General features: G+C 41.0%; 1 protein-coding gene across 4 annotated transcripts in view; it reads right to left on the bottom strand.

Annotated features, from left to right (window-relative positions):
- Window positions 1-12,434, bottom strand: part of Dusp16 (dual specificity phosphatase 16) — an 81,142-nt gene that overhangs the window by 34,504 nt on the left and 34,204 nt on the right. For all 4 annotated transcript variants that reach the window (XM_085687254.2, XM_048432419.3, XM_048432420.3 and 1 more), the window contains exons 2-3: window positions 9,408-9,990; window positions 7,565-7,703 (exon numbers count right to left, since the gene is read on the bottom strand). In XM_085687254.2, coding sequence (XP_085543380.1) covers window positions 7,565-7,703; window positions 9,408-9,635 — 367 coding nt within the window. In that variant the 5' untranslated portion in view covers window positions 9,636-9,990. The remainder of the gene's footprint in view (window positions 1-7,564; window positions 7,704-9,407; window positions 9,991-12,434) is intronic.

Raw genomic sequence — 12,434 nt, 5'->3', positions numbered from 1 at the left:
GGGGAGCAGAGCATAGAGGAGAGGAGAGACGGAGGAGGGGGAAGGGAACAGGAGAGAAAAGAAAGTGCAGAGAGAACACAGCTAAGTCAGAGAGGCGACAGCAGTCAGCCACTGTTAGCGTTAGTTAAGGATTCTGTAGTCTGTTCTAATATTACTAGCACAATAAACTGAAAGTGAAACAATCTAGCAATAAAGTATATTTAACTTTGGCTCCAACTGTGCATAATGGGCTGGAATATACCAAAATAGGATATAAAGCCAGTTAGAGGCTCCTAGAGTATTCTGGAAGATAGAGGTGTTGGCTTGACTAAGGACACAGAGGATGAAAACTTCTTACAGATGGGAGAAGGCAGACCAGAGAGATGACAGGCATAACCGTTCACAATGCCCACCGCATCGAAACAAACTCTTATGTTGAAAGAGCTTCTATAATTTAATCTCAACTCATCTCAATTCCCATTCCCCTTTGCAGAAAACAATCCACACCAGTCTCCTCATTAATCCTCTAAATCTATCTTCATTCCTGTCTGTTGTTCTGTTTCTAAATGTCAAGTTATGTAGCCTAAAATGGCCTTGACCTCACAATTCTTCTGTGTCAGTCTTCTACAGGCTTGTGCCACCACACCCACGCTTTGTGGTGTTGAGGATTAAATCCAGAGCTTCACGAACACTGGCAAGCACTGTACTAACCTGAGCTATATCTCCAGCTCCTGGCTTTAAAATAAAGTTAATGTTATTTGCAGAAGGGGAGTGTGTCATGGCACATATACCGAGGCCAAAGAACAACTCCTTGGGGTTAGCCCTCCCTTCTACTTTTATGTGGGTTCTGGAAATTGAATTCAGGTCACCAGGTTTGTGTAGCAGGAGCTTTTACCAATAAGCTATCACACTGCACTTCCCCCCACTGAATCTGAAGGTGAAGGAACTTCCACACTCAAGGTTCAACAAAATTCCATTGCTGTAACTAAATCATTCCCTAGTTTCATTTCTTAAAAAGATTTATTTATTTTGATTTTACTGGTGTTTTGCCTGTGTGTAAGCCTGTGTGAGGGTACTGAATCCTTTGGAACTGGAGTTACAGACAGATGTGAGCTGCCATGTGCTGGGAACTGAACACAGGTCCTATGGAAGAGTAGCCAGTGCTCTTGACACTGAACCATTCCTCCAGGCCTATCTTCCCCTATTTCTACAGACTTCACACTGAATTACCTCTTATCACCATATCACACAGCACATAATCACATGCTTTCCTTTGTTTCATTCTATTTAGATGGTTCCCCAAATTAGCCAGGAAACTCTCAAGGACAGGGACAGGCCTTTGCTCTCCCAGTGGCCCCTTCCCTAGAGCCAGGTCCACAGCACAACCACAAATGTGCCTATCAAATTCTGAAGGCTCGCAGTAAAAAAGCCAAATATGCCTAGACCTGGCATCTCTCCAGAGCACATAACTGGCGAAAGTAGATGATGTCACTGTTGTCTTCCAGGGTACTTTTGTTTGCTTGTGAAAATGTCAGCATGAGCAAGCAAGTGACAACCTTAGTTGGCTCTGTAGCACGTTTTATCAGAAGACATGCTCTCGGGCATTATGTCTTAGCCATTGGTAGCTAGGAAGTGACAAACACACTGACAAATAACAAATGCAGGAAAGACAATCTAATTTAAATAATTTCATGCAAACTAAGATTCAGAAAACACCAGGCACATCCATGGTAACTAGTAGGCAATAGTGATTCTTTTTTGTCTAATTTGCTTAAGTATAACTGGCAAGTAAAACTTATATTTTTATAAGTAATCATTTGTTACAAGTTTTATATACTACCTTTTTTGTGGCTATAATATCAATACATCCTATTCTCTTAGCAAATTTCAAGTATATTATTCACTATACTCACCAAGTTGCAACCTCTAGAAACCTACTGAACTAACAGCTCAGATCATTTAATCAGCACAGTCCTAGCGCTCCCACCACCCACCCACTCAACTGCTTCCTTTCTGCTCTCTTTCTGTTTGTTTCTCTAAGCAGGGTCTGATCACCCTAACTCCTCATGCTTCTGCTTCCACTTCCCAAGAGGTGCGATGACCAGCACAGGCCACCAGGCCTGCCTCCAACCCTCTCTGTCCCAGACTCAGCGTGTGAGGGCGTCTGGAGCGGCGCTGCTCCTCGGCACCTGGCCGATCGCTCGGCATAATTCTTTACCGGTTCATGGTACAGAAAATAGCATCATTTTTCTTTCCCCAGTCCTGAGATTGATCGATCCCAGAGCAACATCTATGTTGGGCAAATATTGTACCTCTGAGCTGTAACCCCCCAGCCCTTTGCTTTGTAAGGCTAAATAATTCCATTGTATATGTAAACGTACACCTATTTTCTGTGACTCTCAGTCACTTCAATGTTTTTTTTTGGGGGGGGGAGTGTTTTGTTTCTGACAAATATCAACCAATTCTGAATAACTGGAGTGCTTTTATTGAAATATATTTATTTTAATCTTTTATCAGATGCTACAAGTTTTGGAGTGGAATGACTGAAAATGTTATTTCATTTTTCAAAGTGAAGAGGCGTCATACTAGATAACAGAATTAATGACAGTATCACAAATAGCAGCTCTCTAACCAGAAAAAGTTAGTTCTATCATGCTCTCCTTGGGAAGTACAGTAACTAATTCTGTAAAATAGAAACTTAACATTTATTAACAAAGCTATTAAATCACTCTAGACCCATTTAAAATACATAAAGACTCACTATACAGCTGGGCAGTAGTGGCACACGCCTTTAGTCCCAGCACTCGGAAGGCAGGGACAGGAGGATCTCTGTGAGTTCGAGGCAAGCCTGGTCTACAAGAGCTAGTTCCAGGACAGACTCCAAAGCTACAGAGAAACCGTGTCTCGGAAAAACAACAACAACAACAACAAAAACAAAAAAACAAAAAAAAAAAACCCTCAATGTACATTTGTTCACTTCAATAATGATATTTTCAATAATTACTCAGGTCTACTATTTAACAAAGGCTGAAGTTATACTTTTGATGAGCCTCTCACTAGCTAAGATAATTTAATGTTTTGAAATTTTATGTACAGTGATTTGATACATCATTTCATTCTGTAAGGTATGAAGATTATGACTCTAAAATGTGTAGGAGGCTGAAAGGCCTACTATAAAAGGTCTTTTTTAAAAAGCATCCTGAGCTGAAGAGAGATGGCTCAGTGGTTAAAAGCACTGGCTGCTCTTCCAGAGGACTTGGGCTCAATTATCAGCACCCACATGGCAAAACCATGGCTAACTGTAACTCCAGTTCTACAGGATCTGACACACCGTCATACAACCGTACATGTAGGCAAACCACCAATGCATGTGAAATAAATTTAAAGAGAGAGAGAGACGGAGGGAGGGAGTAAGAGAAGGAAGGAGGGAGGGCAGGCAGGCAAGCATCCTAATCCTAGGTGGTTCATGCCTTTAATCCCAGCATTTGGGAGGCAGAGGTAGGACCATCTCTATGAGTCCGAGGCCAGCCTGGTTTACATATTCCAGGACCGCCAGCACTACATAGAAAGGCCTGTCTCAAAAGGAGATAGAGACAGACAGACAGACAGACAGACAGACAGACAGACAGACAGAGAAAGCACTCTTGATTCCCAATCTAGACTTAAGAAAACTCTAAAAGATTCTGGAAATACTTGTAAGGTATGAGCCTTAGGGACATGGTGAGAAATTGAAGAGTCAGGTCACTGAGCCACTCCCTGCATGTGAAAGAGCGGAAGTCTGTGATTCATCTGTGAGTTTTATCTGCTGTGGAGTTATCCTGTCACTCATCACAGCTGAGTGATTCAGAATTTGTCCTATGCTTGACTTCTATGAGGAGAAGGGGAAGAGGAGGGGGAGACGGGGAGAGGGGAGATGAGGGGGAGGGGAGGGGAGAGGAGAGTACATGGGCTTATCCTCTCTTCACCCTTCCTTCTAGAAACAAGGGGATGATGAGAGTCAACTGGGGACCTCACAAGTGAAGCACAAACGCTACCACTGCACTACAGCAAAGCTGCCCTTCTGCATCTACTCAGTGGGGAAAGAGAGCCGGGCACGGCTACACCCACCATAATTCCAATACTCAGAGGCTAGGCCAGAAGACTGAGAGTGCCACATGCAGGCTGGGGCAGTACATGTGGGTAGGATATGAAGTGGAGGCAGGAGGATCACAAGATGAGGATGTGGGTATATCTCAAGACTAACAACAACAAAAAAAGCTGGGAAAAGAGAAACAGAATAGTATTGTTTATCTGTAGATTATCTTTTAACCTACTAGCTATCAAATTAATCCATTTCTGCATATATGTACAAAATGAAAGCCCGAGCTAAAGGAGCTTTTCTCCTATATTTATTTCCGTTCTGTGAAATAAATCTAGCACTTAGATAAAGACAAGGACAAAAAGACTAAGATGATAAAGTGATCAACAGTGGGTAAGTAAAAGCCAAGAAAGAAGTTTGTTTTTTAAAGTTTTCTTAAGGTTAACAAAACCAAAAATAGCTGATCCATAAGTCAATGTTAGCAACTAATTATTATTGTCTTCTAGTTCGAAATGATGACAGTCTTCAAAAAGACTACGGAAACAGGTTTCATGTGCACTATCTCATTCTCATAAAAATATTCTCAAAATGGAGCATCTATTTTTTGATAGCTGGAAAATAAAAACAAAAAACAAAAAACAAACCACAAAAAAACCCAAAGAAACCTTGTAAGTCCAGTTAAATGACTTTTCTACAGACGTTCAGCCATGAGCGGCAGAGTAAAAACATAGGCCCTATTTTTCTCTGCTTCATAGACTTGTCAATAAAGACGTCAGAAGCCTAGGAGGCAGTGCGAGCCGTGGCATGGAGCCCATCAGACGACCCTGACTCTTTTCTTTGACTCGCCCAGTCTTGCTTTCTTCCATTCAGCCCTTCCTTCAGTCAACGTCTAAGGTTTATGTAAAAGGTGTTGTCAAACACTGAAATGGTGTGTTTGTACTCTCTTACAGCCCGCCTCTCTCTTCCTCACGAGCTTGAGTTTTACTCCTACAGAACAAACAGCAGAAACAAGCACGAGACCCAGCAGAGCAGAGCAGCTGCATCCTGCTTGCTCTACCGTCAGCGACTCCTAAACCCACCTGACCTGACACACTCTCTTCCCATTCACCTCGCACTCTGCACATCTAGGCAACGTTTCTTACATGAAATGGGAATGAGGTGTTCGGACTCGGTGTGTCATACGGTTGGTCCAGCTGCTCAGACTGAACCCTCATTCTCCCTTGTAATCCAGTGAGAACCTCTCCCAAAGTCACACATGACTGATAACCTTTTCACAAAACAAAGGGATGCTCTTTAGCAAAGGGAATAAATAAAGGCCGTAAGACATCTACCCAGAAACTCACTGTGAACACATTCACAGAATGGCTGCCTGTTGACCAAGCTGTCAGGTCAGAGCTCCCACGGGGAAAATGTTTCAAAAAGGCAGGGTGGATGTCCTGACAGACCAACTCTTTAAAGACTTGGACTAGGTGTATGGTTCCGTGAGTGATCCCCTCATTTCATGGGTTAGTGAAGCGAGGTCACAACAAACCTTGCACTCACTAAGAGCCCTCTGAGGTAAAGTCCATCCAGTGGCTACAGAAACTTTAAATAAGTACCAAATTTACCCTTAGTTGAATTCGAACACTTGTTACAACTAACTCTCTTATACCCCTTTAAAATGTGCCTATCAAGATGGGTGAAAGGACAGGGGTTGATGAGGCTCAGTGCTAGAACATCTGCTAAGCATTACATACATCTATCAACAGAGACAGGACAAAATATAATAAATTGTAGTCATAGAATTCTATAAACTACCATTCAGAGAGACCCGAGAGAATCATAGCATAAATATAAGATGTGGTTAGAGATGACCTGAGGGGGGAAAAGGCAAACCAAACAAAAACTAACAAACAAAAACTACCCTTGCTCCTAGAGAACTGAAGCAAAAATGTGTGACAGGACTGGAGAGTTTATCTAAATCTGTATGGAATTTCACAGTGTTAAATTTAAAAATAATTCATATACCAATAACTGACCTAACCTAATTTCCAATAACTAATCAAGCTCACTGCATCCTCCTTCCAATAAACACCAAAAGTGGAAAATGACAATACCTATATCTTTTCTTAGGTCACATTAAAAAAAAAAAACTCATGGATATTATGGCTGGAATCTGTCTGGTAGCAGCTTTACGTTAAGGTCCTACACGTTGGTCAACTGTACTTACCATTCTGTGCGCCTGCCCCTGTAGCATAAATTCTAATTGTTTTTAATAGTAAAAACCCAGAGTCAGATATTAAGGGGGTAAAAGCTGAAGGATCAGAGAAGCAGAGCAGCCAACAACTAGAGAGTTCTCACCTCTACCAATGCTCAGACCAAAGGGGTGACCCTGTGTCTAAGAATCCTCAGACTGCTGCTGTCTCTACAAATCCTCAGACGGCATCTGAGCTCCTCTCTCCTCTCATGTTATATTCCATTCTCTGTCCAGCCATATCATTCCCGTCTCCACCTCCCTAGTGCTGGAGTCACCTTTGTGTGAGTTCTGTCTCTTTTAGGCAGATTCAATTTTGTGTAGCCCAGGGTAGCCTTGAACTCACAGAGATTCCTCTTCCTCTGTCTCTGGAGTGCGGTGTGCAGGGATTAAAGGTGTGCGCTACCTCTGTGGCTAACTAGTGGTTTAGCTCTGCACTCTGATCTTCAGGCAAGGTTTATTTGTTAGATTACAAACAAACTATCACTACAAGCCCCAGGGAGAGCCAGTCTGCAACAGATAAGCCAAAGATGAACAGTTTATTCTAATTCCATGAGGTACACCTGCCACACTGCTCTTTCTTGGGGAGAGCAGTCTTTCCCATGTGCCTTACAAAAGGACCCAGCTTAGCTTTTATATATTGAAACCTTTTTCTAAGCACTAAAAAAACAAAAATCACACACACAAATACACAAGTAAGTTTTAAAATCTACACAATAATTTGAAGAAACAATCTGCACAATTCATTCCTGATTTTATTATTCATATGCCCAAGAAGTCTCTAGAGTCTCTTTCAAGTGTTTTACACTGTAAGGCTGTGGCTCTGGCCACAGGGAGAAAATTCACAGGAGCCGAGATGTGGATCACTCAGTGTTCTTACACAGCAGGGACACATAAAATCATCAGACAAAAGCAAGTGGCTTTGAGCTAGATGTGATATCTCCAGCTAATAAAATGCCAAGAGGAACTTTAGCCTGGCCAGATTACTCTGAGCCAGGGGTGATGGCTCACACCTGTAATTCCAGTACTGGGAAGCTGAGGCAAAGAACTGCTTCAATCTTGAGGGCAACCTGGGCTACAAAGTGAGACCCTGCATCAAAATCAAACAAAAAAACAAAGCAAAACACCACTGACTAATTTAATGTGGAGAAATAACAGTATCCAAGATCAATGGAACCATTCATCAAAAGCTGTAATTCACTTTTGTGTAATTTCACACAGTTGTGGCTGTCACACAACAACACAGGCCCAGTCCTCTCCACTGCAGCACTCACCTGCAAGCAGATGCACAGAGCTGAAGCTCTTCTCCAGTTTACCCAGGAGGACAGTGAGAAAGCAGTCTGACGACAGAGAAGCAACATCTTGGGAACTCTGGTCATAAACTACCACCTTCTGGTTGTAATCAATGTCAACCTAAAATGCAAATGGAAGCTTGTTAAGAAGGAAGTGTGAGCCTCAGTCCCAGCACTTGAAAGGTGGAAGGGAAGAATCAGGAGCCAAGGTCATGCTCACCAACACGCACTCAAAGCCAGTATGGACTTCTTGTGGACAGTCTCAAAGAGGAATTGGGGGTGGGGAATGGTTTGAGAAAAATAATCTAACAAGCCACTGGCTTTGTAAAAGCTGACATTTTACTGATTTTGAAACAATTAATGACTTGTTTCAATTAATAACTTTTATAAAATTAGATTCAATTAATTTACTGGATATAATTAGCACAGAAGTAGTTAAGTGCTTGTAAAAATGATTTTTTTCAAAGACAAAATTGATGCCACTTTTATGATGTGCTGAAAATTTGATAAAAGGGTAAAGTTGACCAATGATATAATTTGCAAAATAAAAATAACAATACTTCACCTAAAGAAACACGTCAAACCAGGCAGTGGTGGCACACGCCTTTAATCCCAGCACTCAGGAGGCAGAGGCAGGTGGATCTCTGTGAGTTCAAGGCCAGCCTGGTCTACAGAGTGAGTTCCAGGGCAGACTCCAAAGCTACTGATTAACCCTGTCTCTCTCTCTCTTTTTTTTTTAGCCCGGTTTCTTTAAAAGGAAGGAAGGAAGGAAGGAAGGAAGGAAGGAAGGAAGGAAGGAAGGAAGGAAGGAAGGAAGGAAGGAAAAGAAACATCTGTTAAATAGCTACTATAGGAGTCTGGAGATGAGTTCAATCACTGGGATTCACTGACCTACCAGTCTAGCCTAAACTGCTGAATTCCAAGCTAGGAGAAAACTTCATCTCAAAAGGAGGTAGATTACATTTCCCAGGATAGTAACCAAGGTTTTCTTCTGACCTCCACGATGTGCACGCACATAACACACACACACACACACACACACACACACACACACACACACACACACGGTTCCTAGGTAACAAGAAAAAAAACCTGTGTTACAAGATGCTGTTCATTAAAAGATGCACTTATCAGGAGTTCAAGGCCATCCTTCGCTATCTAGCAACTATGAGAACAACCTGAGCCAGATAAAACCTTGTCTTAGAAAAAAGGAGAGGAGGAGGAACAGCCTTTCCCAACGTATGCACAATACTTTATTATTCCAAGAACAATTATTTCTCAAACATAATGCCTCAACCATATCACCACATATGAATGTTACTTCCACTTCTAATTATTAGTTCTTACTTTCAGAGCACATAAAAAGAATGACTTTCAATGGATTTGGAGAAAGACAAAATGTTGTTTAAATTGATAAAATAATTTCATTGAGACATTAATACACAAATTAATACAGTATATGTCCAAATTACAATAAATTAACTATTATGTATAGTTTAAAATATTATTTTTTTCTTCCCCTGACATTTTTGAGACAAGATTTCACTATATGTAGCCCAACCTTGCCTTGAACTTGTGGCAACCCTCCCCGTCAACCTCCCATGTTAGGATTACATATAGGCATAAATCACAATGCCTTATTTTAAACAAATATTCTTAATGTGACAGTGTGATTGTTAATTTATTTTTAGGTATTGCAAGATTGCTAAAATCTAAAAAGAAACCAAAATTTTCTCAAATTACTTTTTGTACTAAAAATGAAGCTTCAATTGAAATTATTTCCTCAATATGTCCATTTAATTTAAAAAGTCATAAAAGAATTTACCTTCTGTTTTGCAGAATGCTGGATAAGTTCTGTAATTAATACTTTGTCCTGTTGCAACCTTCGCTTCATCAGCTTGGAACAGTTGATATTAATGGCTTCCAAAATGTGGGATGTATTGTATTCCACAAACGGCCGGCTATCAATTAGCAGCACTTTTTCCGTTCCACTTTCCAGCAGAGCCACCAACCTCTCAGTAACAATTTGAGTTCCAATCATCTCATGGGCCATGACAACAATAAGTCCTCTTTTCCCACCTCGTTCTTTAATTTGCCCCAATGATGTAATGGTGGTGTGCTCAAAGGCTCAGCCACTCCATTGTACTAAGAATGTATGAGGTCAGGCTAGTGGTGACTGGCAACACAGAGTTAAACCCATTTCAGCAAGAGCCCTCCAGCTGAATGTCTCTCTTTCCTGTCGATGCGCTCTTGCACAGGACTCCTTCCACAAAGCAGTCCCTCACATTTGATTCATAAAGAGATGACGGGAATAAGCATCCACAACAAAAGATGCTTTAGGGCAGCCAGGGCATTACATCATCCTTTACCTTTGCTCCCTCACTCCACAGCTTTACACTGGACTGAACCTATAAGAGGAGAGAAAGAAAGACAGAAAACAAAACACGGGGTCAGGAAAATGAGTACTAGATTAGAGAGCTGTGACTCATAATATTTACTTCATTAATCTAATTCCATACTTAATGCATGTTTCATTTGAACAAACAAAAAGATTATGTAGACATAGTTTCAGGAGGGAGAAAAGAGAGTATACTGTTAATTCAGTTTTAACCTCAAAATATAAAAACTTCGAGAAAACAAAACATAGCATTCATAATTATAATCACCTTAGATCCCAAACTAAATGATTTGTATGAAACTAAAGGGGCTAAAAAAGGCAGATCAAAGTATTACTATTCCAATGGTTTTCTTGCATTTTACTTACATATGTCTAAAAACAAAAACAAAAAACCTACACAGAGCAATAGCAAAGATTCAGGTTAGCAATTCCATATTATTAGGAGAAAAAAACAATTTCTCCTGGCTTAAGAATTCCTGTGCTGAGTGGACAGGTACAAACAGTAGCCCTTCTAGAAGGGTCAGAAAGCAAGGCTCAACAAATTTCAGCTAACCTTTAAGAAGAAAAGGGATTTAAAAAATGGCTGATGTGTTTGTCAACAGGACCGCAGAAGGCTGTAGGTACACAGCTCTACAGCAGTTGGTTTCACAGACACAGCCCTGGACTGCCTGCTTCCCAAGTCTATCTCTCCACCTCGAATCCCTTGACCTGTCACAGACTTCCCCTTCAGTTTTCAAACCTCATTATCAGGAGAATCATTGACTTCTAGTCTTAGAAAATTACACACACACACACACACACACACACACACACACACACACACACACACCCATAGTGGTTAGGAAGAAAATGACCCCCATAGGGAGTGGCACTACGAGGAGGTAGATCACTGTGGGGTGGACTCTGAGGTCTCAAGTTACACCCAGTGTGTCACAGTTGCTTTTGCTGCCTGCAGATCAAGACGTAGAATTCTCAGTTTCTTCTCCAGTACCATGTCTGCCTTCATGATGCCATGTCCCACCAGGATGATAATGGACTGAACCTCTGAAACTGTAAGCAAGCCCGAATTAAATGTTTTCCTTTCTAAGAGTCGCCGTGGTCACGGTGTCTCTTCACAGCAGCAGAAACCCTAACTAAGCCCCTCGCCCTAGAACCTGAAGACAGCAGGCAGGGCCCTTAATGCTTCCCTCGCCTCATCAAGCTCTTGGAAGGAACCATTTCCTAAGTAACACTAAGTGAGGTTTAGTGTCCAGAATTTGGGTCAGGTCCTAGTCTTTCATATTCTGAGATTTGTATCTATCCTGGTCCATTTTCCTTACACAAAATATTCTGTCTAAAATGAGACATTAGCTGTTAGCAGTCAGCTTTTAGGGATGAGTATCTGGTGGAAATGGCTTAATTTCTTACTTCCACTCTTGTTGTAGATAAGATGTTCAATTTAACTTTCATAATAAGTAAAACCTTTCTTGTTCTAAGAACAATTTAAGATTTTAAATAAATATTTGATTACCTGATTTCAGAACAAGATGGTAGAGATTTCAAACATTTTAAGGTCATATTCTCTCATTTTAAACTTAAATCTCAAGCTTGGGACATGGAGAAAAGAGATCAGGCTATAAAGAGAAGTGGCCTGGAATTTACTGGGTTTGTAGCTTCTACAAAATGCAGATGCAGCAGGGACTCTTCTTTCTTCACAACTGCCTAATTTATCTAAAATTCATAAACGAAAGTGACCATGATCAGAAAGAGGGAGGAGGAAAAATGCACTCCAGAAAGAAGCACTGGTGAAGATGGGCATGACAGCACCTGTCTTTAACGCTAGGACTCAAGGGGCTGAAAAAGAAGGAATTTTGAATTCCATGCCAGTCTGGGCTATGTAGTTAGATTCTCTGTCTCAGATGCAGGAGGCAGCACTGGTGAACAAAGCTCACTCATATCTGGAATCAAAAAGACTAGAGACATGGCTCAGTAGGTAAGAACTCTAGCAGCTCTCAAAGAGAAACAAGATTCAATTTCCAGAGCCCATCTCTAACTCCACTCCCAGGGGATCCAAGGCCTTCTTCTGGCACCTTCTCACGCACCAGGCGCACACATGATGCATAGACACACATGTAAGCAAAACAGCGATACACATAAGATAAGTATTTTCTTTTAAAAGAGACATCACTGAGTGATAAAAACAGAAGTAATTCCATTCTCCTATAGTCGGTTCTCACAAACCCTGATAAAGAGGTACCTGAGAAATCTTATTTTACAAATCCTACATTTAGTATATTGTGTATCCATGTCTTGTCTACTAAGCTGCAACTTTCACTTCAATTAATTTTATGATATTTATTTTCAATATACTTTTATGTCAGTGAGGAATGACAGTCACCTCTAAGTTCAACTGAAGAAGCTAGAGCAAGAAATTTGTCTTGGCAATCAACAAACTTTTGCAAAGTACCCAACATG

This window comes from Myodes glareolus, chromosome 3 (genome assembly GCF_982192425.1).
Source record: "Myodes glareolus chromosome 3, mMyoGla1.1, whole genome shotgun sequence".
NCBI lineage: Eukaryota > Metazoa > Chordata > Mammalia > Rodentia > Cricetidae > Myodes > Myodes glareolus.
Note: the sequence above shows the minus strand (reverse complement) of the source record. Positions and strands in the feature narration are given on the sequence as shown.